Source organism: Sphaerodactylus townsendi, linkage group LG11, assembly GCF_021028975.2.
Source record: "Sphaerodactylus townsendi isolate TG3544 linkage group LG11, MPM_Stown_v2.3, whole genome shotgun sequence".
Lineage (NCBI taxonomy): Eukaryota > Metazoa > Chordata > Lepidosauria > Squamata > Sphaerodactylidae > Sphaerodactylus > Sphaerodactylus townsendi.
The window spans coordinates 68,896,098-68,923,505 of NC_059435.1; the positions used below are offsets into that span (position 1 = coordinate 68,896,098).

The 27,408-nt window shown below is 45.1% G+C and overlaps 1 protein-coding gene across 5 annotated transcripts in view; it reads right to left on the minus strand.

Annotated features, from left to right (window-relative positions):
• DPP6 (dipeptidyl peptidase like 6) overlaps positions 1 to 27,408 on the minus strand; it is a 643,433-nt gene that overhangs the window by 105,129 nt on the left and 510,896 nt on the right. For all 5 annotated transcript variants that reach the window (XM_048511783.1, XM_048511785.1, XM_048511782.1 and 2 more), the window contains exon 8: positions 15,951 to 16,071. In XM_048511783.1, coding sequence (XP_048367740.1) covers positions 15,951 to 16,071 — 121 coding nt within the window. The remainder of the gene's footprint in view (positions 1 to 15,950; positions 16,072 to 27,408) is intronic.

Sequence of the window (27,408 nt, forward strand, 5' to 3'; positions counted from 1 at the left end):
AACGGCATCTGTTCAACATGCAGAAGGCCCCAGGTTAAGTTCTTAGGGATGCCAACCTCCAGGTGGGGCCTGGAGACCTCCTGGAATTACAATGGATGCCCAGACTACAGGGATCAGTTCTTCTGGAAAAAAATGGCTGCTTTGGATGGTGGAGTCTGTGACATCACATCCCTGTTGAAGTCCCTCCCCTTCCCAAACTCTTCTGAGGCTCCACCCCTAACTCTCCAAGAATTTGTATTGTTGAAGACTTTCATGGCTGGGATTATCTGACTGCGGTGGGTTTTCTGGGCTGTGTGGCCGTGATCTGCAGTTTTTTACCTGCATCTGCCATCTCTACCGCGAGATTCAGTATTGGTATCTTCTGAAGGTATGTCATGGTAAGCTGTTTTTCAGCACATCTTACCGTGGCATGTGTGGAGGTAGTGGAGGTAGTGACCAGCTCATGGCAGGGGGAAGTGGGTCCCCTTTGCAACAGACCTGTTTTCCCTCAAGGATGGCCAAACCTCCCAGCTCACCCTTGATTCCTTCAACACAGATGGCTGCCACCTGGTAGGGGTCTTATTTTGTTTCCGCAGAAGGCGTATCCTGCATGCTTCGGGATGGCAAGAGGGAGGGGGTTACCGCGCCTTCCAGGAAGAGAGAAGAAAAGGAAACTATAAAGATCTAAAGCTAGGTCTGCTGTATTGGGCTCTGCCTGAATTCCTTCCTCAAGATATGCTCTCTTGTGTTTATTTTGGGCTTTCTATCTGTGAGGGCTGAGAGAAGGTACTGAGTAAATGTACCAAGTCAGATAGAATTCAGGGTGAATATCCATTAGCCAAAGTACCATCTTATATAAGGAACTGTGCCATCTTAAGAAACATCTGAATTTACCATCTAAGTTTACTGAAATTGTGAAACTAAGCAAACTTATTTAACCTTGTGCCTGAAAACAAATAATGCTAAGTATCTGCCAAAGATCTCTTTTATAAATATATACTTCTGTTGCTTCATCCATTCCTTTCTCCAAGTTATTCATCCCCCATTCCCATCTTCTCTCTTTGTTACATAAATCTTTTATTCTGTTTAAGTTATCTTTGCCTCAGTATTATTATTGTTTGTGCCTTATATAAAAGGGTTATCCAAGAAAGGTTCTAAAATAATGGATCCTTCACCTTCTAGGAGTAAAACAGGGCTGAGGGAAAGTGCTTTAATCACTTTATGCTACCAAAACCAGAAGCAGCTCATTCCCTGAGGTGAAAAAGGTGATAAAATCTGACAAGTCAGGCTAGAGAGTGTTTTCCTTGCCAGGGTGATACTAGAAAATGTGGGGGGTCCATTGCACCAGCCCCAGCCAGCTATGAAGTTCTGCCTTTTATCTGAGTGTGTGTGTGATTTCATCTAAGAAGCCTCTTGAACTAGCCAAATCAAAAGAAACATTGCTGTTTGTTTCAGTGGGATACACATTATAGCCCAAAGGCACAAACAAAAATCACAGCGAGCAAAATCACCAAAAGCCAGAACCATCCCCAATATTCCAAAATTGCGTACTTGGATCTTTCCAAGGCTTGTGTGTGAGCACTTCATGCACCAAATACAAACAGCAAAAAGATAAATTGTTCTGTTTCCTTCAGAGGAACTGCTAAAACACATAAAAGACGCTGCTTGAAATGAAAGCTATTCCATTTGACAGACATGGCAAAGAACCAAGCCTCTAAAACAGCAGTGCAAGACTCTGTCAACACTTTTATATTCTGTGAAAACTTTGTTTGGTTCTTAGAGTGGGGATGGAAAGCAAAACTCCTAAATTTTCAAGAGCTGTTGGGCACAAGAGGAAAGGGCGGATTGTTGTGCAACCCTGAGAAAGCTGCAATTGCTGGGATCCTTGTCCTGCACAGTTCCTAGGGCTGCAGGAGTCCTGTCTTCCTTTGAATGAAAACCTCTGTTATGTGAACTGAAAAAGCAACAGAATGGACAAACTGTGGCTCAGTGACAGAGCACCCACCTTCCATGCAGAAGGTCCCAGGTTCAATTCCTGGCATCTCCATTTAGATAAAAGGTGTTTGTTGGAAAGAGTTCCCTGGTACTGGTTTTAGGGTTAAGCAAACAAAATATATTACACTCTACTATTGGCTACAAAAAGGATTCTAGAAACTAAAGCATGGGCAGTGTTTTAATATGTCAAGTGCAGGTATCACAACCAAGGATCCACCTAATGCAAAATTGAGCAATCTGCAAATCATGTTCTCAGAAATGTACATGAAGCAAGGATTCCATAGGAGTCCACATGGGAGAAATTATTCCATAGGACAGGTGGTTATGGCCTGTTTCGCAGGGGAGGAAATGCTCCAACTTCTTCATGTGTAGAATGCTCTTAGTAGCATCATTCAGGCTGTAGTTGCTGCCCAGATAGTGGGACATGAGTAGACTTTGGAGATCAGCTTAAAGCTTACAAAGGCAGTGATCCTGGCAGCTGCTTTGGGCAACAGGTGGATTCTTGGTTGTGATATTATGCTTGTCAGCTGCCCTTTATTAAAACATGGCACGTGCTTTAGTTTCCAGCATCCTTTTTGTAGCCAATCGTATAGTGTTACAGATTTTGTTCAGAGATCTCCCGCTATTACAACTGATCACCATACAGCAGAGATGATTCCCCTGGAATCATGTTATGTTATGTTATGATGTTATGTTTATTGACCCTATGTTTATTGATGCATTTATTGATGGTTGTACAATGTTTTGTTTATTGATGTTGTTATTAAGTTGTTATGCACTGCCCTGAGACTTTTGGAGGAGGGAGGTATATAAATTAAATATACCATACCCTGGAAAAAATGGCTGCTTTGGACTCTGGACTCTACAGCACTGCACCCTGCTGAGATTCCTCACCAAACCCCTGTGAAGGTATGGGGTAAAGCCCCTATAGCAGAGTAGCACAGTACACTGGAACACAGTAGGAAGTTAGACGCACACAGCAGCTCAGCTTCACAGAAGTGGTCCTACTTTTATTAGTTCACAAATATAGCTCACACAGACAAAGTGCTCCGCCAGGCAGTGCGAAAACAAGTGCCTCACAGATCTCAGTACACTGCAGCCTTATGTCTGGTTTACTGGCCAATCACAGTCCTTTACCAATTAAACCCAGAATGAGGCTGTGTCATGTGATATCTGTCAGTTATCTGTCAGTTAGATTTTGATGATCAGACACCAGTTACAACAGTGCTCTGACAACCCCATCCTCTCTAGGCTCCACCTTCAAAATCTCCAGGTATTTCCCCACCCAGATCTGGCAACCCTAATTGGTTTCCATGGGTTTATTCCAAATCAGGAAATTGTGGGTCATTATAAGGTATGGGGCAGGTTGCACAAGAACAGTCAGCTTCCATCCCCAGAGGCAAGGTCTCCTGTATGGAAGAATTAAAGGAAGAAGAAGAGTTTGGATTTATATCCCCCCTTTCTCTCCTGCAGGAGACTTAAAGGGGCTGACAATCTCCTTGCCCTTCCCCCCCTCACAACAAACACCCTGTGAGGTAGGTGGGGCTGAGAGAGCTCCGAGAAGCTGTGACTAGCCCAAGGTCACCCAGCTGGCATGTGTGGGAGTGCACAGGCTAATCTGAATTCCCCAGATAAGCCTCCACAGCTCAGGCGGCAAAGCTGGGAATCAAACCCAGTTCCTCCAGATTAGATACATGAGCTCTTAACCTCCTACGCCACTGCTGCTCTTAACCTCCTACGCCATTGGACAGATACTAACTCAACACAGACACACATTCTCACAGTTTACACATGCGTATGTCAAAACAGTGACTTCCTGGGCTCCTCCACCAGATGTCACTGCAAACATACAGCATCATATAATAATCACGTGAAGAGTAATTCTGTCTGGATTAAAATCATTTGGGAAAGCTAACTCTTACTACAGTAAATCTCGCTTTGGTGTTGCACTGGCTCCAGACATCCGTAACATGGCACTGATGGCTGGACCTTTGCTTGGGCAGAGGTCAGCAAGGGGGCAAGGAGTTGACTGTATGCTGCTGGCACATTTCGTGCGAGAGGTTTATAACTGCTCAATATATTACCTCAAACACAAAGGCTTCTTAAAACCACCACAACAGAGGAAAACGGCTAGGGGCCATTGTTCCAGAATTCAAGGTTGCGCCATCAACAGAGTTAACACAAGCTTGCCTGCTTGTATGTACCTATTTGTTTTGCTTCTCCTGACAAATGCTGCAGCCAATATTGCTGAGCTCCAAGGGCCGACCCTACAAATCTAAGCAATTCAGCCAATTCGCACATTACTAAGTCCCCCATTTGTCCTGAGCTCTGGAAATTCTGTATCAGAAACTTAATTCTCAGGTGTATGAATACGCAATTCAGATCAGGATAACAGTGTATGGGAAAAGGAGATTTGATGATCAAAGCATCCTCTGGGAAAAAAACCTACTCATATAGCATTTGGGGTATATTTCCATCCCCAAACAAATTCCTCATGTAACTAGAGGTAAAACTATTCCAAAGGATTGGGGTTTTTGTGTGTGTGTGTGTGGTTGACACGAAGAGCCACATTGCTTCAAAATACTCACAGTTTTCTGTATCGCTTTTCCTTAAAAGACTAATGGGATTAAAAAAAAATACCAATGAGGTATTTTTAGCATCCCACATTGTAAAAAAACAGAGCCAAACAAACAAGCAAAAAACACCCCAATGGCCAAAAATGAGTAGACGGTTTGGGTGTGGCTTTTCCCAGCCATGTGGCCATAGTCTCATAGTTTTGTATTATCTGGGGTTTATTTTCTACCTAAATGCTTGCTTTAAAAAAAAGAAAAAATAACCTGCGAGTGGCTGTGCACTGAAGATATTGTTTACTATTGTACAGGTAACAATGTCAGAAGAGTAAGCAATTCTAGAGCCACGGTTGTCTGGATTCTACCCCAAAAAGTACAACTGGGATAGAAAATTTAGCCCAATAGTATTTTCAGGGTTATACCCTGTGCAGGACCTGTAACCCTCCTAACTATTATTGGCAAGTTCAGGCAGCCTCCTAACTATTCTGGGCAGGTTCTTCTGCCTTTTCTATAACTGAGCTGCCTTGATGGTCACGTACAAGGTGCTCAGCATTAAGAACTCCCGAAAGGTGAAGGAGCCTGTTTTCCCCTTATGGCAAATCCCCCTTTTCAAGGCACTAGAGAACTGAGGCAGGTTCAACAAACAGAAGTAAAATTTATTGAACAAACCAGATGGGATCAGGAGACATTTCATTCAAATGGGTGGAAATCAGGAAGGATATTGATGTACAAAATATCAGCTCTTGGCATACCAGTCTTCGGCCCCACGAGGCCCACTGGGCGAAGTGAGACGAGATCGGAGATTTCATCTGGTGGAGAGAGGAAGTTTCAGCAGGTGCCTGTAGCGGGATCCCGGGGTGTGGATCCTGGCAACTCTGCCACAGTGTGCTCGCCCCTCGCACCTTTTATTAGGGTTTCACTGGGGGCGTGTAAAGGGTCGGGCAGGTGGGAGAGCGGGAGAAGCGAGGAGATCATAATGTGATGCATGGATCTCGCCGGAAGCTTGCCACGTGCAGGAGGAAGCATCCGCGTCTGGGTCTAATCCTCACCTGAGGGCAAGAGCCCTTTTGTCCCTTTGTGTGGGACACCTGGTGACCGCGAGTCAGGGTGAGGTTCATGGCGACCCGTGACTCACGGGGAGAGCGAGGTTGAAGGAGCGTGTGCTTGCACTAGATAGGCCGTAGAGCTCGGCACCGGCATTCCAAGCGCTCTCTCTACGGTTCTGCTGGGTTCGCGGGCTCACCCCTACAGGCACAGTCACAAGCACAGTCCTTACTCAAGCTTCATCAGTTCCTTCAGTTGCTTGGATGTTATGAGAGGTTCTTTACTTTAAGATGGTTCAGTTAGATGTTTCTGGCTAATGGATTCACTATGACTTTGGGTTCTAACAGGCTGTTACACTTTCACACGGTACATATACAGTCTTGACACTGTTAAGAAAGAAGAAGAAGAAAAAGAAGAAGAAGAAGAAGAAGAAGAGGAGGAGGAGGAGGAGGAGGAGGAGGAGGAGGAGGAGGAGGAGTTTGGATTTATATTCCCCCTTTCTCTCCTGCAGGAGACTCAAAGGGGCTTACAATCTCCTTGCCCTTCCCCCCTCACAACAAACACCCTGTGAGGTGGGCGGGGCTGAGAGAGCTCCGAGAAGCTGTGACTAGCCCAAGGTCACCCAGCTGGCGTGTGTGGGAGTGTACAGGCTAATCTGAATTCCCCAGACAAGCCTTCACAGCTCAGGCGGCAGAGCTGGGAATCAAACCCAGTTCCCCCAGATTAGATACACGAGCTCTTAACCTCCTATGCCACTGCTGCTACCCACTTCACATAAATCTCCCTCCTGAAGTAACTTTAGCAGAACACTCACATGCCAGACTGGGAATCCACTGGTTTAGGAATTCTTCTATACCCAGAAGATATATCCCCTTCCATTTTATGTATGGTCACCTGTGGAAAGTCTCACTATTATTCCACTTTCAGCTCTGACCACTAAATAAAACTCCCAGTTCTCCTGTGTATTTTCTGCTTTCAACACACATTAAACTCAGCATATTTCAACTTAGATCCACTTTCTGACTGAAATTCCCTCAGAGTAGATATACAACACATGCAGTTAAGAGACTTGATGTTCACTTGCAGGAATCCAATTACAAAAAATTACAAAACTTTTCCTGTCAGAAAGATACCTTCTATGAGTCAGCTGGTGGCTCCACCAATCAGAGTACAGGTCAGCTTACCCAACACTTTCCCATTCCTAGGAAGTTTTTCCCCATGCTGTTGTGATAGCACCTCTTCCACTAACTGATTTGCACTTTTAAACCTCTATTTTCTGTGCTGTCCATCACACACTCCTTCGCCTGTATGGTTGTCCTGACCTAAAACTCCTTGAGCAGCTGCTGTTTGCCTTTTGGAGGAAACTTATATGTAGCCTTTCATATATGTATGTTTCCCCTGAGAGGCAAACAGCACCCCTCAGTATCATTTCAGGTGGGAAAAAACAGTGCAGCAGAGAAAGCTCTGTTCCCCAGTAGTCCCAATACAAATGGAAGCCCCGTACAACTTGAAATCCAGTTTTGATAATGAAACTCCTAGTGTAGGTCTGGTTGACAGGACCTGTGGCGGACAGGTAGTAGACACAAAGATCTCCTAAAGTGTGGTTTGGCCCTGATTTTCTTTGCCTAGCTCCTATTTTTAATAAGCAGCCAGCTATGCTAACAGAATCTACAGTAAAACCATAACTTGGCCTTGTTTCCTCAGGCAAGTTTCTTGATCTTGTGCCCTCTGGAATCCTCTTCAGTCTCTTGAAGAAGCGGGGGGGGGGGGGAGCTTACCTTAACAGCCCTTAGGAAAGCCCAAGACAGGTGGATTTCAAAGACTGAAAGAACAGACTGGTCTTAAAAACTGCCATCTTCTGTTCAAAAGGGACAGTTGACCTATCTGTAAAAGGCCATGCCCTGTGAATATTAGTGACTGTTGGAAATTCGGGGGAATGGAGGGATGAACCGAAGACTAAGAATAGAGTCAGTGCTTCAAATGGGGTGTTTTGAGCTGAGCACACAACCTGTATACTGATATACTGAATAGGACATTCATTGATATACTGAATAGAACCCCCACCCCCCACCCCACAGTATCCTTTACATCCCTTTCTCAGCAGGTCTAGGTAGTAATATATTTTAAGCACTGCAATGACAACTGGGGTTTATTTAGTTGATGAAGGCTGAAGTTGCTTCGAACGGCTGTTTTGTTGCACCTTGACTTCCAAACTGGCATGAGGTTTTTAGGCACGTTTACATCAGTGGAGGGATCCAAAAATTTTAGTAACAGGTTCCCATGGTGGTGGGATTCAAACTGTGGCGTGAAGCTCTTTAAATGGGGCTTTCGGGCTGTGGTACGACAGAGGCGTGGCGGGGCATTCCGGGGCAAGCATCTCAAGGGCGGGGCTGTGGCAAGAACGTAGCCGCCATGCCTCGGGTCCTTTGCAGGAAACGATCGTGTTCTTATGGGCTTAGGCTGCCACACACGCCGGTGCACCTCCTGCTAGGCTGCTTCAAGTTCTGCGCGCTACTGCTGAGAGGAGGGGCATAACTAAGGCAAAAATCACATGGCAAAATCACCAATTAGTAACCCCCTCTCAGCACAGACAAATAATTAGTAACCTACTCTCGGGAACCTGTGAGAACCTGCTGGATCCCACCTCTGGTTTACATGATGTCATCCCTCAAATGTACAATTCCCAGGATTTCCAAACCTACGCTGCTACAGTTTTTCTGGACAGACTGCAGCCCAACCAGGTTAGCATACCCTCTGGATGGCAAGGTATGAATTCTTCAAACCTCCAGGCTAAGTTGCTGCTATTTTACCTTCACCGTGTCCTTGTTCGTGCCCCCGGCACACCGCTGGACAGATTTACGCCAGGGTTCTTTAAAATGGTCATTGCTCTGCTGCTGTAACTAACACTATACAGCAGGGGTCTGCAACATGTGGCTCTCCAGCTGTTCGTGAAATTGTTACCTTATCAGCCCCCGCCAGCATGGCCAATTGGTTGGCGCTGGCAGGGGCCATTTCGGGAGTTGTAGCGCCATGAACATCTGGAGAGCCATGGCTGCAGAATCCTCGCGTGATGTCGACCATCAACTTTTTAAAAAGCTGGCAAAAAAATCCCCAAAACAACAGGTGAATTATGGCGGTCACATGAGGATGACTGAAAACAGTCAACAGGACACCCCACCTCATGTAGACACGGTTGCTGTTACAAATGGCTACGTTCACAGTGACAATGGCTGCAGAACAGGGAATTGTCACACCCTGTGTACAAAACCTTTGATGAGATTTAGTATTCTCTAGTGTGCAATATTGGCCACCACTGTGCTCCACGATTCTCCCCCTTTCCCATCATGCATTTGATCTCACTAGCAGAAAATCTCTCCTGATGCTCGTAACACCTGTGCCAGCTTCCCTGCAACACCTGTCAGTCAGGATGTGCCTCAAATTCACATCACTTTTAAAGTTTAATCCAAAACAAACAAACAAACGAACAAAGATCTGGAATTGACTCCGAGAGTGGTTTTCACCCTTTGCTCTTTCCTCTACAGCCGCAACTTCATTTCTGTTCTAAAATCTCAAAGGCCATCGCTGTGAAAAGAAGAGCTCTTCAAATCTAATGCTGATGTTTAATTTAGCTCCAAAACCTTTGCTTCAGCTGGCTTTTCATGCTATCCCAGTCTTACGTCTCTGCCTGCAACCTTCCAGCTAAACGCACTAAGTAGATTATGCTACTGCATCAGCGCTGATTGATTGGAATATATTTTTGTATCATCCGGAGTCAACAGTTCAGCGTAATACCTTCCAAAAAGTTTACCCGCTAGCTGATTTACAGAAATAAAAAATAGCTGAGCTTGAATTAAAAATGAATCTCTTGTGATTTAAACAGTGTGTGGAGGGGTGGCGATCCACTTTAAATCTGCTTTCTGGTTTACAAAAGAAATGGCTGGGAAGAGAATCCTGATGGATGGTAAAATGTAATTTCTTCAGTGTTACTAAGAGCATTTATGTCCCAGGAATGGGAGGAGGCAAAAAGGTCCTCTTGAGGGGTCTGCCATCTGCCTTAATCGGTTCACCATGTCACCGAGTCGCTGCAGCTCCGAGTGTAATTTGCAAAGTCCTATATGCATGTCCCAAACACCCAGAAAGGGAAGCTGAGATCTTGCTAGCACGCATTTACCACCTGCCTCTGGAAAAGGAGCTTGTTTTCAAAAAACAAAGGATATGTGTGAGAAACAATTTTTGCACTGCGTTTGCAGGGGGCACAGAACAGGTCATCAATCACAGCAACAACCAAGCGGCCCGGCTGCAACTACTTTGCCTGATGGCAGGAAAAAGCTGCACAGCCCCAGAAACGTGAGGAACGCTTAGATCGCAGCAAGGACACTTCTGCTTGTGCTGCTCCTCCTGAAAGCTGTGCCTCGGTGCGCTCTTTGTGGCCTCTCCAGCACTTGCACAGATGAAGAGAGGGCTGAGCATATGCTCACGAGTCCCCTCTCTGTGGCAGCTTGCTAAAGCAGCAGCAGCTCAAAGGAGGAAAAATTCCACAGCACAACTTCTATCAGAATGCCAGATCAAACAGGAAAGCATCAAGAAGGAGTCAGGGAATGCTCCCTGTATCGTACAAAAATAGCGAAGATAACATAAAGGACCAAGAGGGAAAGAAAAAGTGATTTCTTTCCTTCTATCGCTTTTCAATAATTCTTTTAAGACAACCATTCAAAATAACTGTTGTATTGTAAAAGTGGTAAATAACTTTCTCAGGCCTGTTCAAGGACTTCAAGCTCTGTGTTCCTATCACCTAGTGTGCTCTTCCAGTGGGTAGCCTTCCCTTTCTTAAAGCGGCTGACACACTTTTCTGCTCTCTCTCTCTCTCTCTCTCTCTCTCTCTCTCTCTCTCTCTCTCTCTCTCAAATATTCTATCTTTGTGTAAATTCTCATACAGCAACTATTCAATATCATTTTGGGAGCAAAGGAAAAGAGCATTGTAGATGGTCAGGAAAATATATTTTGCTTTACTATTCGTTCCTCTCTTATTAGGGCTGCTGGGTTTCCACTTTGGTGGGAGAAAAAACCCCAATGTGGCATCCTGTACACCTTTACATCGCTTCCAGGGAAAACCCAGAAGTGAGTCTAGGGGCCTTTCCCCACTTACCTTAAGCCCCGCGCTACTTGAGGAGAGAAGCGCGGGGTCCCCCGGCACTCCCCACGAGAGGGGTGGCGACAGTGCAGCCGCCCCAACGCTGCTGCTGTTGCGCCCCCTCAGCGCAAGGCTTCCCTGGCGCTCTTTCAAAGGGCGCCTTTTGATGACCGTCGTGGGGACGCCCGGGCGCGCGCCAGGGATGCCGCGCACTGGGAATTGCGGGCAGCAACCCTCGGAAAAAGGTAAGTGGGGAAAAGACCTAGGAATCACTCTATGGCTCAAAGAGGTGGCAGGAGAAAAATTAAAATGAGGGTTGGGCTCTGGGTTGTACTCCAGTGGGTTGTACTCTAGTGTCACTTCTGGGTTGTACTCTAGCGTGTGGCTCTAGGAATCTAGAACCTTTCTTTTCCCTGCTGAACCTCACACTGGTTGTCAGCCAAGACAACCTAGTGACATTTCATATACTCCCACTTTGTGTTGCAGTGGGCGAAGCCATGTTGCAGCACAGAAAGGCAGGAAGTATTGCCTGGTTGGCTAAGCAATGCTTGGACAAAAATCCTCACCTTCTGCATTTTATTGCAAATTACGGCTAATAAAGGAAACACAGCCTTAAGTGCTTGGGCAGTAGTCTGTGACTTCCTGATGCAGAGGTTTCTGACCCCTAGCAGTGAAGGAAGACAGGTGCTTTCCTCACTTGCCTTGAAAACATTCTTTATTCCCACTCCCATACAATGGGCAAATGTTTTTACTCCAATTTGCACGCCCTGCCAAAAGATCAATGAAAGAGTCCCCACCCCCCCTGCTTTTTCTGCAAGGGGAAAACAGTTTGGCAGAAAAGGGGCCCCATTTCAGCTCTGCTCTAACACAAGCCCGGAAACTGCTGATGCTTCTCACTATACAAATAGGCCTTGTTATTTGATCTAAGGAAGATGCCACTGAAAACGTGAATAACGTTGGGGTTTGTAGTTCTGGATCTGCAAATTTCAAGACATCGGTTGATGCTGATGCCATTATGCATTGAGAATGTGTACATGTCACCTCATCCGTAATATCACTGATGCTCCAAAAGAGTGTGCAGGGGAAGGTCATTTCAACAGGAAAGTTAAGCACATGTTTAAATTGCTGCCAATAAAAAGAAGGTAGTCCACAGACTTGAATGAGGTCATGCTTCAATTAACACGGATCACACCTACAGAAATGAAATGGACCTTCCCCCAACTTGAATGTGAACAGCATTACAACGGCTTTTAGTGATAGCCGTCCATCGAATTAGGACCGCTGCCGGACTGCACCGCCATTCCATTACCTCAGCAAACAAACATGGACTCATTGTGCCAAGTTCTAATAAAAGACTGGCTTGAAAGTCAACGGCACTTAAAGAACACCCCCTGAACATTCCAGTTACAGAATAAAACCAGGTGTCAGGAACACCGTCCTCTGCGTTTCTCTGCCCTCCAATCTCACCACCACCATAACAATACCTTCCTGTCAGCAGTTTGCTCGGGCGAGGGGACAGCCTGACAAGACACTCTGTCACCAACAAAAGAAACTGTCTGAAAGAAGGTAAGTGAACTGTGGAGTCATAAAATTAAAGTACTAAAAATACCGTTTACCCCCAGAGCCACTTATCAGTATGCGCATGAAACCCTCATGGGAAACTTGTTTCAATGGCTTGTATTCCAACTGCTGCCAATGAAATCAAGAGGGCATGAAAATGCTCAGTGTTGGCTGGAAATGTACCCACTATGTCCAGCATTTATGAACAGCGCGTGACACCTGGGATGCATTCAAGGATCCATGAACACCTCATTCAGATAGCCCAACTTTTCTTCCATTGATGCCTAAGAGGACAAGATGAAAACTTCCGGAGGCCTCTTGATAACAGCTATCTACCCTTTGAAAAGAAAATCCAGAAAACCTACTTAATGCTAATGGGATGACAGGGAACATAAGCGATAACAGACCCTAGGAAGGATTCTTAAATTTGGTTATGGCTTTAACTGATTTTTATCCCACTGCTCCTTTAAGGAACTCGGCATTCATTTTTAGCAAATTTTCATAATTTCTCTTTCTCCCCTGCTCATATCACAGTGGCAAAACATACAACAGATTATTGGACTTGCAAGTGTCTTATTCCAATTAGGGCTCTGGGCTAAGGCGAACAATAGTGATGGTTAACAAACATAACATAGTGCTTTGATTATATGTTCCTGCATTGCAGAGGGTTGGACTTGATGATCCTTAGGGTCTCTTCCAACTCTATGATTCTATGATTCTATGATTCTATGAATTCATTCATTCATTCATTCATTCATTCATTCATTCATTCATTCATTCATTCATTCATTCATTCATTCATTCATTCATTCATTCATTTTGACTAATCTGCCCTCCCCAGTCTAGACCAGACTTAGGGCAGCTTACATATGTAATTCTAAAATAACAATCATAAACAGTTTCCAATTTAACAAATAAATAGTTAGAACATTTAAAACATTCACAGATGGCGACGAAAAATATCAAAGAACTCTTGGATAGCTCATATTATATTTATCAACCATGTCCCATTATACAATCCTTACTATCAGGATGGGGAAGGAGGGGGGGTGGAAGACTCAGGGGGGCAGTGCAATATAACAGACCCATGGCAGACTCAGCCATAAGCCCAGCGGAACATTTCAGTCTTACAGGCCCTGTGGAATTGATTAAGATCCCATAGGGCTCTGGCATCCCCTGGTAAGGAGTTTTATCAGCTGGGAGCCAAACGAATATCCTTGAGGCCAGCCAACTATCGGAGGCCAGCCGAATACCCTTGGGGCTAGGGACAACCAAAAAGTTAGAAAAGGCCCTCTGTGGGCCATATTGGGAGAGGTAGGCAGTTTCTGGTAGACCTGCTCTAGTTGCTGGGATTCTTGAAAGCCACACTGAAATAGATGAAGCTTATGAAGACATACAACTTCTAAACCCATCAAACACTGGTGAGTTATGAAAGAACTGACAAAAAGATGATGTTCTGTTAATAATGAAAACACTTCAATAGACCACATGGGTCATAACATATGTAAAGAAGCTGACGTGATCATGCAAGATAAGTCAGCCCATACTGCTTTTACAGTCACGTGGAAGCAATCCACCATTAGTCTTGTAAAAATAGATAGTTCAAATTTCACACCACTAATTTAAGTTTTAAATTGTTCCGCCCTTGGTTGGGTTTTTAAGGTGCCATAATGGACTGTGTGTGGTTTTTATTGAAACAGTGTTGGAAGCTGCCCTGAGTCTGCTGTATCAGGGGTGGGTGGGATAAAATCTGATATAAACAATCAGTGCTGATAATCAACACAAATGAAAGGGGAAAATCCCTTGGGAATTGCATTGAGGGGTTGAGGTAGACAAGCAGAAGTCCTCTGCAAAGTGCCCTTGACTCCTTAGAGAGGTCTCTGTCACTGAATTGTTGAAGGCTTTAATTGCCAGAATCAATTGATTGTTGTGGGTTTTCCAGGCTGTGTGGCCGTGGTCTGGTGGTTTTAGCTACTAACGTCTCATCCACATCTTCATAGAGATGTCATGGCAAGAGGTATTATCTCCTACTGTGACATGCTTCTGAAGATACTAGCCATAGATGTGGACAAGATGTTAGTAGCTAAAACCACCAGACCACGGCCACGCAGCCTGGAAAATCCACAACAGCCAGTCTCTTTCAGTCTTATGAAACCACATCTTTTGTTTTTAATACATGTGTGAAGAAATGGCTCTCTCCCTTGAGATTTGAAGGGAACATTTTAAGCATTTTTTCTCTGAGTAGGAGATTTCCAATCTTGCCCAACCACCTTTCTTTAGAAATGCTAATACAGGTAGCGAGTGACAATGTGATGTGTAAAGTGCCCCCCCTCTTCAAGCAGGTATCACAGATTTGGAGGACTTAAAAGTGATAAAAGGACATCAGGAAGAGGACTCCTGGAGCTAACAGGAAAAGCTTCCTTGACCCAGGCTGACCAGGTCAAGGCGGTGGGGACCTGGAACTGATAAAATGCTTGGGAGAACAGAGGAAGGGACTGTACTGGCTGAACCACTGAAGTGGAGAGAGCTCGTGCCTGAGTTCTGGAGGTGGCAGCCATTTTGACCTGTGCTCGCCCAAGGAGCTGAAGGACCACTTCCAGGTAACGGAGAATCTGTAGGCAGCTGAAACATCCCAAGCTTAAGAGCCTGCCCTGTTTTCACAACTGATATGTATAGAGAAAGACAAAAAGGAATTACAGTTATCCCTCATTTCTTTTAAATCCCTCGCTCAATCTGGTGCGGTGCTAAAAGTATGCTTGTAAGCATTTCCTTTTTAAAAAATAAATACTTGTTAACACAGGATGCTGATGGCAGTTATCTGTACCACGGAGACCTCCCACGTCTTGGGCAAGATATTTTATGATGGAGGCACCAGGAATGGGGAAGGCTGGCAATTGGCAATCAGCTGTCCCTCCAGGGGCGCATCAGGCCATAAACTGTCCCTGAGGTACCCAGCAGAGGGAAAGCGAGAGACACAGAGGAAAGGCCACAGAGTTGAAAAGGAAGTTGAGGGCTCTGACCAGTGGTGGGATCCAAAAATTTTAGTAACAGGTTCCCATGGTGGTGGGATTCAAACTGTGGCGTAGCGCCAATGGTGCTGGGCGGGGCACGATGGGGCGTGGCCGGGCATTCCGGGGGCGGGGCTGCGGCAAGGACGCAGCCGCTGCGCCAGTCCTTGGGCGGGAAACGAATGCACGCAGGCGCAGGCTGCCACGCACGCCGGTGCACCTCCTGCTAGGCTGCTTCAAGTTCTGCGCGCTACTGCTGAGAGGAGGGGCGAAACTAAGGCAAAAATCACGTGGCAAAATCACCAATTAGTAACCCCCTCTCGGCACACACCAATAATTAGTAACCTACTCTCGAGAACCTGTGAGAACCTGCTGGATCCCACCTCTGGCTCTGACCCTCCCTAGTGGGAAAATCCTACAAAGGTCAGCTGGTGACAGCAGTTACCCTGGAAAGAGAGAAAACCCTTTCCAGGAGCAGCTGAGAACCCTGGGAGATGGCTGAGTTGAATAGGGTCTGTAGGTCAAAGCAGGCCTGTTCCACCACAACAAATATTTTAAATACCCTCTACTCTTAACAACAGGTATGCATATGTGTGTGAACAGACAACAGGCACATCTCTGGAAGTACTCCATAGCTGACAGTTCTTTTTAAACCTGTCCTACCTGCATATAGCCAGTCGCTGAGTCCATTGAAAATAACTTTGTCTTTCCCAGTAGAGACCAGACGGATAGCTTGTTTCCCCACCTTCGCACAGTAGTAGATGTTGTTCTCGAAGATAAATATCTACACAAAAAATGTAAGAAAGAACCCTTGTGTCATTATTATTATTATTATTGACAGGCAATGCTCGTCAACAAAGAACTTGGTTGTCATCATCACCACACTAATGTTATGCAACCAGAGCTCTTGATTAGGGCTGGGTGACCCACCCTCTGGTCTCGATTTGGAAATGGACCATCGATGACAACTGTCAATGGAAAATACTTGGGGAAAAGAAGAGTTTATTTTTACATCCCACTTTACCTTTTAAGGAGGCTCAAAGAAGCTTATAATCACCTTCCCTTCCCTCCTCCACACAACAAGCACCTCGTAAGGTAGGCGGGACTGAGAGAGTTTGGAGAGAACTGTGACTAACCCAAGGTTACCCTTCAGGGTTCATGTGGAGCAGCAGGGAAACAAATCCAGTTCATCTATTCCTGCTTAGATGCATATGGTCTTTTACTTTCTTGAAGTCATATTTTTGGGCTACAGGTCTTGTCACTTTCTGTATATAATCATTGTAGTGGCTGAAGAAGACCAAGGTTGAAAGTGTTGAACTCACCCGGAGTAATACTACCACTAACTGATGTTTCCACTGACTGGTGTTTGTATGTGACTTATCTCCTGAAGTGGAATCCAACTGAACATCTGACAATTGGAATCCTTTCGACTTGTGATACATGGATTTTCACTGAAGGGATATAATTTATACAGCGACTTGTAGCACCAAGTGTATATTCTGGGATCCCTCTTCTGTTTGTAATGTGTTGTCTATGTTTTGTATTTTTCTTTATTGTTGCTAATTGGGTTATTTGATACATACATTTTAATCATTTCTATTAAAGGTATAGTTTTAACGCTGTTCTTTGAGCCAGACAGAGGTTTTCTTTTGTAGTATCCTTTTGTAGTATCTGGCTCATCTTGTATACTGAAACAAATCCAATTCACCAGATTAGACTCCACCACTCTTAAGCATTACACCATGCTGGCTCTTGTTGTTGTTAGGTGTAAGGTAGTTGTTATAACAGGTTGCATGGCTAGAGAGATGATTACAAATAGGAACATAAGGAGAGCCCTGCTGGATCAGTTCAGAGGGCCAGCCATCCAGATGCTTCCAAAACTCACAGGAAGGCATGAGCTGTTTTTAAGCTGCTCTTCAAATTAGAAGAAGAAGAGTTGGTTTTCTTATTCCATTTTTTTCCATCTATCAAAAGAGTCTCAAAGCAGCTTACAATCACCTTCAAGCAACTAGCAAAAGGGAGAGATTTCAGTCTGTGAAAGGTAAATTGTGCAAATGGACAGCCATGATTTGGACTAAGGCCATGTGGGGAGGAAAGAAAAGATGTAATTATTTAATACCCCCCTCCCCCTGCACACACACAGGTTCACTGAAACCAAGCTCACCATGCTGTTATCACTGTTTTAAAGGATACATTTTTTCCCAAGCAAACACATGCGTAATCTGGTTTTAATTAGCAAAACTGAGTCAAGGTTGAAGGGTTAAACCACTTCTCCCCTGTCGACATTGGGGCTTTCCCCACTCACCTTCTGCTGCGTGCTGCTCTCGCGCCCCCTCAGCGTGCGTCATTCCTGGCACGCTCTCGGGGTTCCCCACGACCCTGCGCTCCGCGCGGGGTCATCAAAAGGTGCCGTTTCTTCAGCGCCAGGAATGACACGCGCTGAGGTGGTGCAAGAGCGGCAGCGTCGGGGCGGCTGCGTGGTTGCCGTCCTTGCAAGTGGGGAGCGCTGCTGGACCCCTCGCTACTTTCCCAGAGTAGCATGCAGCAGAAGGTAAATGGGGAAAGCCCCATTGTCTCAATCCAAAACCAGGCCTTTCACACATCCTGCCTTTTACAAACTGGCAGAGTCTGTCTGTTCCAGACTTCTACCTGCATTCGCCTTCATGGGATGTTGTGCAAATAATCCAGGTGTGACTCTGTGCTAGCATCAAGGGTGTGCCCAGGGTTGGAGAAATTTAGGAAGTCAACTAATCCTGCTCTGACCACATGAGGTCTCTGAAACTGAGCAATTCTTTGCCAGGAGGTCAGCAGTAACATGATTTAGTACTGTTGTGTCTCCAAATGTGCTGGAGTATCTTTGGGGTATAGCAGCATGAAGCCAGCCAAAGACAACGAGTCATGGGATTTGGGATTCTGTTGATATGCATATTTTAGCTCAGAGAACAACAAAGGAACTTTCATATAGCATCCAGACTTCTATTTGGTTGGTTATAATATGTTGTTTGACGGCTGTTGCTTTTTTTAGTCAGCAAAAATTCCATTCTGAGAGTTGTATACCATATATTAGGGGAAAAAACTTTTAACCAATTCTGTTCTTCAACCTCTTCTACTTTCACCCCCAGCCTATTTTCTCATGGATCCCATTTTATGATTTTTATTTTTAAATTGAAAAGGATTTTAAGGAAAAAAATAAGATTGTATTTTATAGATATAGTACGTCACTTTTTGTGCCCTGAAAAGTGAAATGCAAATGATAGATACACAATAGATAAATGAATAAATCAATTTCCACATATTTCAGAGAGAAAGTGCTACAGTTCTTAGAGAACTTGAAATTGCCCTTCTGCCTTCAGTATTCTATGTCCTAACCACAGTCACCATAAAATTACCATAAAGATGCTTATAGAAAACAGCCGCAGGGTTGCAACTTGAAAATGCTTTTTTTAAAAAAGCTTTTGAACTTTCAATGTCCATCAATAATAAACGGGGGCTATATTATTCAGGATGCCAAATTACTCATGACATAGATATTTGAGATGTTCCGTGAAATACACATTACTCTGAATGCCTTGATAGTTTTGACATTTCATTTCAAAAGACAGACATTTCCCAAAATAACCGTGATTCTGGGAATCGGTCAATATATTTTATGAATTGCAGGTAGTATAATTTTAATAGATATTTGAGTTCACACAATTTTATGCCTTCTGCATAATGTTACTTTTTTCAGACTTCCTCCAGATTTCCACAAGAAGAGGCAGGCTGTAGTCAAAAAAAGCACACCAGCAACCCAAATCAGATATAAATATGCTTCAGCTCTTGTTGCTTCCACTGACAGAGCACTAATTTTCATGGGAAAACCACAGACTAGTCCCAGTCACCTCATGAGCAGTGGCGTAGGAGGTTAAGAGCACATGTATCTAATCTGGAGGAACCAGGTTTGATTCCCAGCTCTGCCGCCTGAGCTGTGGAGGCTTATCTGGGGAATTCAGATTAGCCTGTACGCTCCCACACATGCCAGCTGGGTGACCTTGGGCTAGTCACAGCTTCTCGGAGCTCTCTCAGCCCCACCTACCTCACAGGGTGTTTGTTGTGAGGGGGGAAGGGCAAGGAGATTGTCAGCCCCTTTGAGTCTCCTGCAGGAGAGAAAGGGGGATATAAATCCAAACTCTTCTTCTAAAGGACTGGTTGTGTGCAGCTGGATCACTGGGCACAGCCAAAACAAAACCTTTACAGCAGGGTTTACAGCTCTAGGTTTGATAGCCAGACTATTGACAGTCATGGGGAGACTGGATCCACGTGAACATATTCTTTGGTCTGTTTAGATTAAAATTGTCTACTCTGACCAGAAACAGCTTGAAGGGTCTCAGGGAGTAGACCTTCACATCAACTGTGGCCTGATCCATTTAAGTGGAGATTTGGGAGTTAAACCTGGATCTTCTGCGGGAAGAAAATGCTCTACCTGCCAAGGGACTCTGGGGGCAGGAATCAAGAACCTGAGTGTTTGAGTTTGGGATCTAGCCTAATTAGTTACTTCAGAACTGTATTTATTCAGCTTTCTTCGGGATGAGGAAGGAAGCTGTATGGCATGGAACTTTGGTTCCTGCAGTTGGCAAAAAATATGAAACCTTTGGATTGACCAGATTCAACCCTCAGTGCCTTGCACTTTTGCACTTGTCTGGTGTCATGACTTGCACCAGCTCTGCTGACACCAACACGTTCCCCGATGGGCCTCAAGAAGCCCTCCAAGCAGGCGTCTCCAAATTGTTCACAGACAGAAGCTCTAGTCCATCCCCAGCAAACAGAGTCAGTCCCCATCTTCAGGGATTCGACTAGACAGGAATCTCCTGATGAGACATGAATTCCTTCAGCTCATCTGGAGTTGCTATAGGAGCCCAGCTAGCATATTACATCTTCAGCGCCTCCCCCATATCACTGGAAATTAAGACGGAGAAGAACAAGAGAAGAAGCAGAGACCCAGCAAAAAAGCACACAGTGGGCATGGCAGGGTTGGGTTGCCAGCTCTGGGTTGGGAAATACTTGGAGATTTTGGGAGGCAGAGCCTCTGGAGGGCAGCATTTCAGGAGAGGAGAGACATCAACTGAGTAGAGTGTCATAGAAGCCACCTTCCAAAGCAGCCATTTCCTCCAGGTGGAGCCTGGACATCTCCCAGAGTTACAACAGGTCTCCCCTGGAGAAACAAAATGGCTGCCTTGGAGGGCAGATGCCCTAATATTATCGCATTATATTAATGCTATAATATTAATATTATATCCTGCCGCGGTCCCCCTGCCCCAATCTCGGCTCTCGCCAGGTTCCGACCTCAAATCTCCAGGAATTCCCCAAACTGGAGTTGACAACTCAAAGAAAACTTGATGCTACAAAAGCAGCCTAAATATATTAACCGGTAGCTTAATTTTTAAAAAAGTCTAGGTTATTTATGGAATTTCTACCCATTGGTCTCCCCAGCGGTGACCCAAAGCAGTTTACCCAAATAAAATGAGAATAATTTAATTGAACGACAGGAAACACCAACACAGCACAATAGTCTACATGCCAGGCTATTCCTGGATCCACAGGCCGGTTTGCTCAAGCCCACAGGCTGTGAAGTGTGGGCTAACAGCCAGGGCCCCCTTTTGTCTCATGCCTCCAGCATGCCCAGACTTTTCAAACAGGAACAAAAGCTTGGCTTGGATGCGATGCAGTTGGCACAAGCCCTCCCAAGCATTCCCCTGCCTGCTAAAATCCCTCTCCTTCGTTAGCGCTGGCATTACCTCCCGCGACCGTCCATTGAAATATATTTTGAAGGCTGGATGTTTTAAGATAAAATCCGGAGATTTTTTTAAAAAAAGTTAATGTGCCCTAGACAAGAAAATTAGGTTGCAGAATTCACGATGAGGGCAAGTACTGAAATATGAAATACTCCGTCACAGCCGGGCTGTCATCCTGGTTAACCCATCAAACACTTCCAGACACGTTACGTGGGTATGTTGTAAAGCTGCTGGGGGTCAGTCCCAGGACAGTGGAGAAGGCTCTGGAGAGGAGCTGTTTTGATAGAAACCAGCTCTGGCAGAAACCCAGCCCAACGATTCCAAGGAGCAGCAGGAGGTTTTGACAGAAGATCTCCAGCTCTGCAGGCCGTTCCCAACTCCCAGCCAGGCATCAGCTGAGGAAACCCAAGCCCGTAGTGCACCACACTCACCTGCAGAACAATGCAGATGGTGCGTGAAGACGGAACTGCAGACTGAAAGATGCAGCGCCTAGTTCTTGCATAGATGCCGCTTGCTTGAAAGCAGCGAGTCCTCTCAGGATGAAAACTAAGTTGTGCCCAGCCAACTACAAAGGGGTGCTGGGTCAGCAAGCAATTGTGGATGCAACCGTGCAGTTTCCTTACAGCCATGCTGACATCTCTCTGCTTTGTCTTCTGGGAAACCTGCACTCTGGACTGGAACTGTGGGACCTTTGCTTGCCTCTGACTGCATGATGGATTTCTGGCTTCTTGACGACAGCCTGTTACAGGCTTTCTGCATACAGTGTGTGATTGTTTCCTGGGCTCAGATCCAAATGCTGAAACCCGACCCCTGGGCTTCACCTGAGCCAGCATAGAAACCCCAATCCACAGCATCAGATGTGCTCCAGTTACACATGGGACAGTCTAGAGCAGTGGTTCTCAACCTGTGGGTAGGGACCCCTTGGGGAGTCTCAGTCGAATGTCCCTTTCACAGGGGTCACCTAAGACTCTCTGCATCAGTGTTCTCCATCTATAAAATGGGTAGATGTTAGGGTTGGGGGTCACCACAACATGAGGAACTGTGTTAAAGGGTCGTGGCATTAGGAAGGTTGAGAACCACTGGTCTAGAGTACATTAACTACTTCACTGATTTCAGTGGGAAGAACAGAGAGGTGAAAAGAATGTCCTTCTTCCTTTGAGAAATAAATGTGGAACTCTTCCAGAAGGGAAGGAAAGTTCTAGGAGTGATTTAGAATGCTCACATCTTAAGCAGATTTCCAAACTAGAATGCAATGGTATAATTATGGGAAAGGGAGGTATAATTATTTTACACTGAATCAATGGAATCTTTAAGCATCACTGAACATTCAGGTCCGTTTCTTTTTCCAATGGAACTTCACGGAACTAACTTGAAAAATAATCCCTTGCAAATCCAGTCCATTCCTTAATGGATTGTCAGATGCTTGAGTGGGTGGGGGTGGGTGGGGGGTTCAAACCTAGATGCGGGGCCAGTAGATGCTCAAGCAGCCTGCTTGGTTTCTTCTGAACCATAGCACTGTCCCCTGAATGGTTAGCACAAGAAGCAAATCTCTGAGATCCTCTGCTTGAAGAGGCCCAGTCAGGTATAAAGTGACCCCAATGCCAAGACTGTGCCATTGCTCATAGATTTGGATCCTGTGCGCTTTTCCAGCAGGAAATGCAGAATTCCCTCCATTTGTACAGGGCTGGATTACATTTCTTTACAAAGGGCAGAGGAAACTCGACAGTATCAAAACTTGGGATACGTTCTCCGTCGCAGGACGTCAACTTCAGCTGCAACCTATAGAAGCCAGACCCAGGACTGTTGCAGTTTCAGAAAGGTTTGCAGGAGAATTAGACATAAAAATTCAGCTGCATGTAAAAGAAGAAGAAGATCTGTTTCTTTATTATGGTAGCCATCTGTTAATTCTAAAAGGAACCCTTCATGTCTGGTTCTGCTGCTGGAAACCAGCAAATCAGATTAGTCTCATTAGCTGCAGACATTTCAAGGCAAGCACTATCCAGATAGGGATGTGAAGACAATTGGGTTTCCTGTGAAATGTTCCAGACCTTATTATGAAAAACTGGTGCGTGCTATAGCCAGGTGGTGACCCTTTGTAGAATTTGCCTTTCCCTTTGTAGATTTTTTGTCTGGGGGAAAAATCAAGATCTTGTTCAATTTTTTTTGCAATGCCACCTCTCTAGCAAAGGAGTAGGAAAGGGGCAGGTAATACCTAGCTTCTCTACCAAGCATTGCCACACTAGACTATTCTGGGCACAAATGGCTGGTTCTCTGCTTAAGGTACTGAGGAAACCTGGGGGTTGCTGGCAGAGCAGATGGGGGTCAGCTTGCTCCTTTTATGTTTGGCCAAGTATAACCTTCACCTGTCTAGCCTCCCTTCCCAAGCAGTCATGTTTTTGGCATTTGGACCAAAAAGCTTGTTTACCTCTAGAACAGCATGTTGGAACCCTCTCACTTATTAGAAACCCCCAGAACGTACAGAACTCAGGGAGAAATCTAGTCTGAGAGCATCATATATGGAGAAATTCATTCATTCATTCATTCATTCATTCATTCATTCATTCATTCATTCATTCATTCATTCATTCATTCATTCATTCATTCATTCAACTTGTGTGCCACCCTTCCCCTCATGGGGTTAAGGGGGCTACCGACATACTATAAACAGTAAAAACATATTATATCACATAAAAAACCAGATGGTAACTAACCCATTAACCTTAAGTATATTAAATACTAAGCCTTAAAATATCATGTTGGTATACATTTTTTTTAAATTAAAAAAAAAACAGAAAAGAGGATGAGGAGGGGAGAGGGAGGCCATTTGAATGATGGAAACCATGACTGCCTCAACCAAGTGCGTGATGGAACAGCACTGTCTTACGGGCCCTGTAGAACTGCCTTGCGTCGCAGCCCCTGCTAAGCCATTCTCAGGCAAAGTACTGCACTGAGATAGAAGGACCATCAATCTGCCTAAAACAGCTTTGTTTGATTCATCTACAAAACGAATTTGAGCAATTGTGACACTTGGAACAAAAGAAATCTATGAACTCCTCGGGAGGCAAAGTCTTTTAAAATACCACCTGCAACTCTTTCATTTGTCTCCAGTCTCAGGTCCATTTAGTGGGAGATGCCAAGGGTAGAACCCAGCACCGAGTACCTGCAAGCCGTGCGCTTTGTCTCGGAGCTGTAGCCTCTCTCCATCTACATTAAGGTTTTCTTGGGTGAGGATGCCGATCTCATCCAACAATCTACTTTCACGGTACCTGTGGGTTTCCCCCCCCATATTGACAGGGCAAAGATGGATTGTTTGAAATCAGAAAAGTCTCTGATACTAGGAGAATTCATAACTGTTAAACACAATCGCTTCAACCCTGGCTAGACCCTTCGCAAGTGTGTGTGTGCAATTTTTGTCAATTCCTTCTTCCCGTAGTAGTATTACCTGAAAAGCCGCCTTCAGGTGCTGGGAGATCCCCTAGTAACGGCTTGAGGGGGTTCAGGGGCCTCCCATGGGAAGAAGCATCCAGTGTGGTATAGTGGTTAAGAGCAGGTGGATTCTAATCTGGAGAACTAGGTTTGATTCCCCACTCCTCCCCCTGAGTGGCAGAGCTATATCTGTCTGAACCAGATGTGTTTCTGCACTCCTACATTCCTGCTGGGTGACCTTGGGCTAGTAACAGTTCTTCAGAACTCTCTCAGCCCCACCAACCTCACAAGGTGTCTGTTGTGGGGAGAGGAAGAGAAAGGAGCTTGTAAGTCACCTTGAATCTCCTTACAGGAGAGAAAGGTGGGGTATAAATCCAAAATTCTTCTTCTCTTGTGCCCAAGAAAATTCTGAACAGGAATATGCACATCCCAACTGTGGGTTGGATGCAGCAGCGATTTCAGTGAGCGAGCTGACCTGGAGCTTTAATCTAAACATTCCTCTTTGATCACACACTGATGAAAGGCTATTTCATTCATGCCCTCCTCATCTGCTTCCTTAATATTATTTAGCTCTGTCTCTTACGGCCCTTTGCGTGGTTGATTCATTCAACTGAGCATTACAAAAAAACACCCTCTCTATTGTACATTTATCTATTGAGCACAGTCTCTCTTCCATGAAAACATTCTCTTCAAAACTATAATTTAAGATTTGAAGCCTAGCAGTTGCTGTAATTTAGACAATTTTAAGGAAATCTCTGCAGTTCATTTAAATCACCTCTGTGGAAAACGGAAAACAGGCTTGCAGTGTCTTCAAAGAGGGAAGTGGCTAGATAAGGTTTTGCATCTTAGCTTCTAAATTGCTTACTTTAAATATCTGCCTTGTTACATTACTTAAAGCACGTATCAGTAAATGCGCCCTTTTATATAGACCCTGATTGTGCTTTTAAATTCTGCATGATGAATTATTTTGTATTCTGTAACCTAATATCAGTGGCACTTCTGTAGGGCGGCCACTGTAAATTAGATTTCTTCATGTGAGATGATACGCACTACTTCGTTGATCATATTTTATTACATTACAAAATAGAGAATGGGTTCGTGGTTAGCATAAAGAATTAAAAATCAGGACTCATGCTGCGTGAATCTTTTGGGGAATCATTTGCAAAGGCGTATCAGAGCCACTAAGGTGTAGTGGTTATAGCACTGGACTAGGATCTGGCAGAGGCAGGTTCAATTCCTGCTCTGTCATTGAGTGACCTTGGAAGTGACTTCACCTCCTTTCACCCTAAGCTTCATCCCAGGGGTACTTGAGAGGGGAACTAAGCTCATTACCCTAATGTTTTTGGAAGAGGAGTAGGATGCAAATATAGAAGAAGAAGAAGAGTTTGGATTTATATCCTCCCTTTCTCTCCTGCAGGAGACTCAAAGGGGCTTACAATCTCCTTGCCCTTCCCCCCCTCACAACAAACACCCTGTGAGGTAGGTGGGGCTGAGAGAGCTCCGAGAAGCTGTGACTAGCCCAAGGTCACCCAGCTGGCATGTGTGGGAGTGCACAGGCTAATCTGAATTCCCCAGATAAGCCTCCACAGCTCAGGCGGCAGAGCTGGGGATCAAACCCGGTTCCTCCAGATTAGATACACGAGCTCTTAACCTCCTACGCCACTGCTACAGAAAGATGGCCAATTAAAACCATGTCCGTGTAAAGCAACAAGGAATTCCTTTGCTGAATTATTTCAGCCACATCAATTCCCTGCTACTGGGCCGACAGAAAGCTCCCTTGCAGCCCATCTGAGAAATCTCATGGGCCTATCCAGTTTTGTAAAGATTTATTATTTACGGTGTTTGGATTTGGATAAAATATGATCTTCAAGAAAGCTCTAGTTTCTGTAGCAGCGAGGAAACCACAGAGCTAAAGAACATGCAATCTTTTGCAGTTTCTTGTTGAGGTGGCCACCTGATAATGAGATTGAGATTGCTGTTTGGGCAGCCCAATCCAGAGCCCCCGACAGCGGGACACAGCACTGCTTTGGTGCTGCTCCGCCGCCTCCAAAGGGGCTTCTCTGCAGTGCAGGAAGGCAAAAAACAAAGAGGTTAGTCAGCTTCACCCCCAGCCATTCCTCTGGAATGCTCCTACTATGCTGGCTGAGGGATTTGGCTGCCATGGACAGCTGCAGCAGCTGCCCACTGGTGTGTTTGCCCCTCTGCCAGGGTAAGTGCCCCGGGGAGGGCAAATCCACAGGCACAGCCCTGCAGTGCCTCCACAAGCAGATCCCCCCCCCCCCCGGGATTGGTCTGTAAGAGGCTCTGCCTCAGTTCTGAGCTCAAATGCAATTGAATGCTGGAGGTTTTCCAAGCTGTTTGGCCACGTCCTTGTTGTTTTTGCTCCTAATATTTTGCCTACATCTATTACTGGAACCTTCAGAGGTATGTCAGGGTAAGTGCCTCAGAGAGAACACATCTTATGGTGACACACTTCTGAAGATGCCAGTCACAGATGCAGGCAACGCATTAGGAGCAAGTCTACCAGACCGCAGCCATGCAGCCGGAAAAACCCACTACAGTTGATTCCAGTTGTGAATGCCTTTGACAATACAGTGGAATGCAATGTTTTAAATTTCCTAACTCCGGACACCTGTTATGCGGACTCTCCCACTGAGCTTGTGATCTGTTCTTGTAATGAACACCGTTTTACAATGACCTGTGGTTTTAAACAGATCAAACTGAATTCTGCCAAGGCTTACACAGACAGGTGGAACCATTGATGGAGAACCTCTCCCGGCTTCATTCCATTCATGCTGTCTCTACAATTGGCTACCGCATTAAAGCAGCATTTTCATCATAGCCGCCAGGTTGTTGGTCTCTTAGACACAACCTACAATTTATTTGTGCGCTGTTTTAAATGCTTGTATGTTTTAATTTGTTAG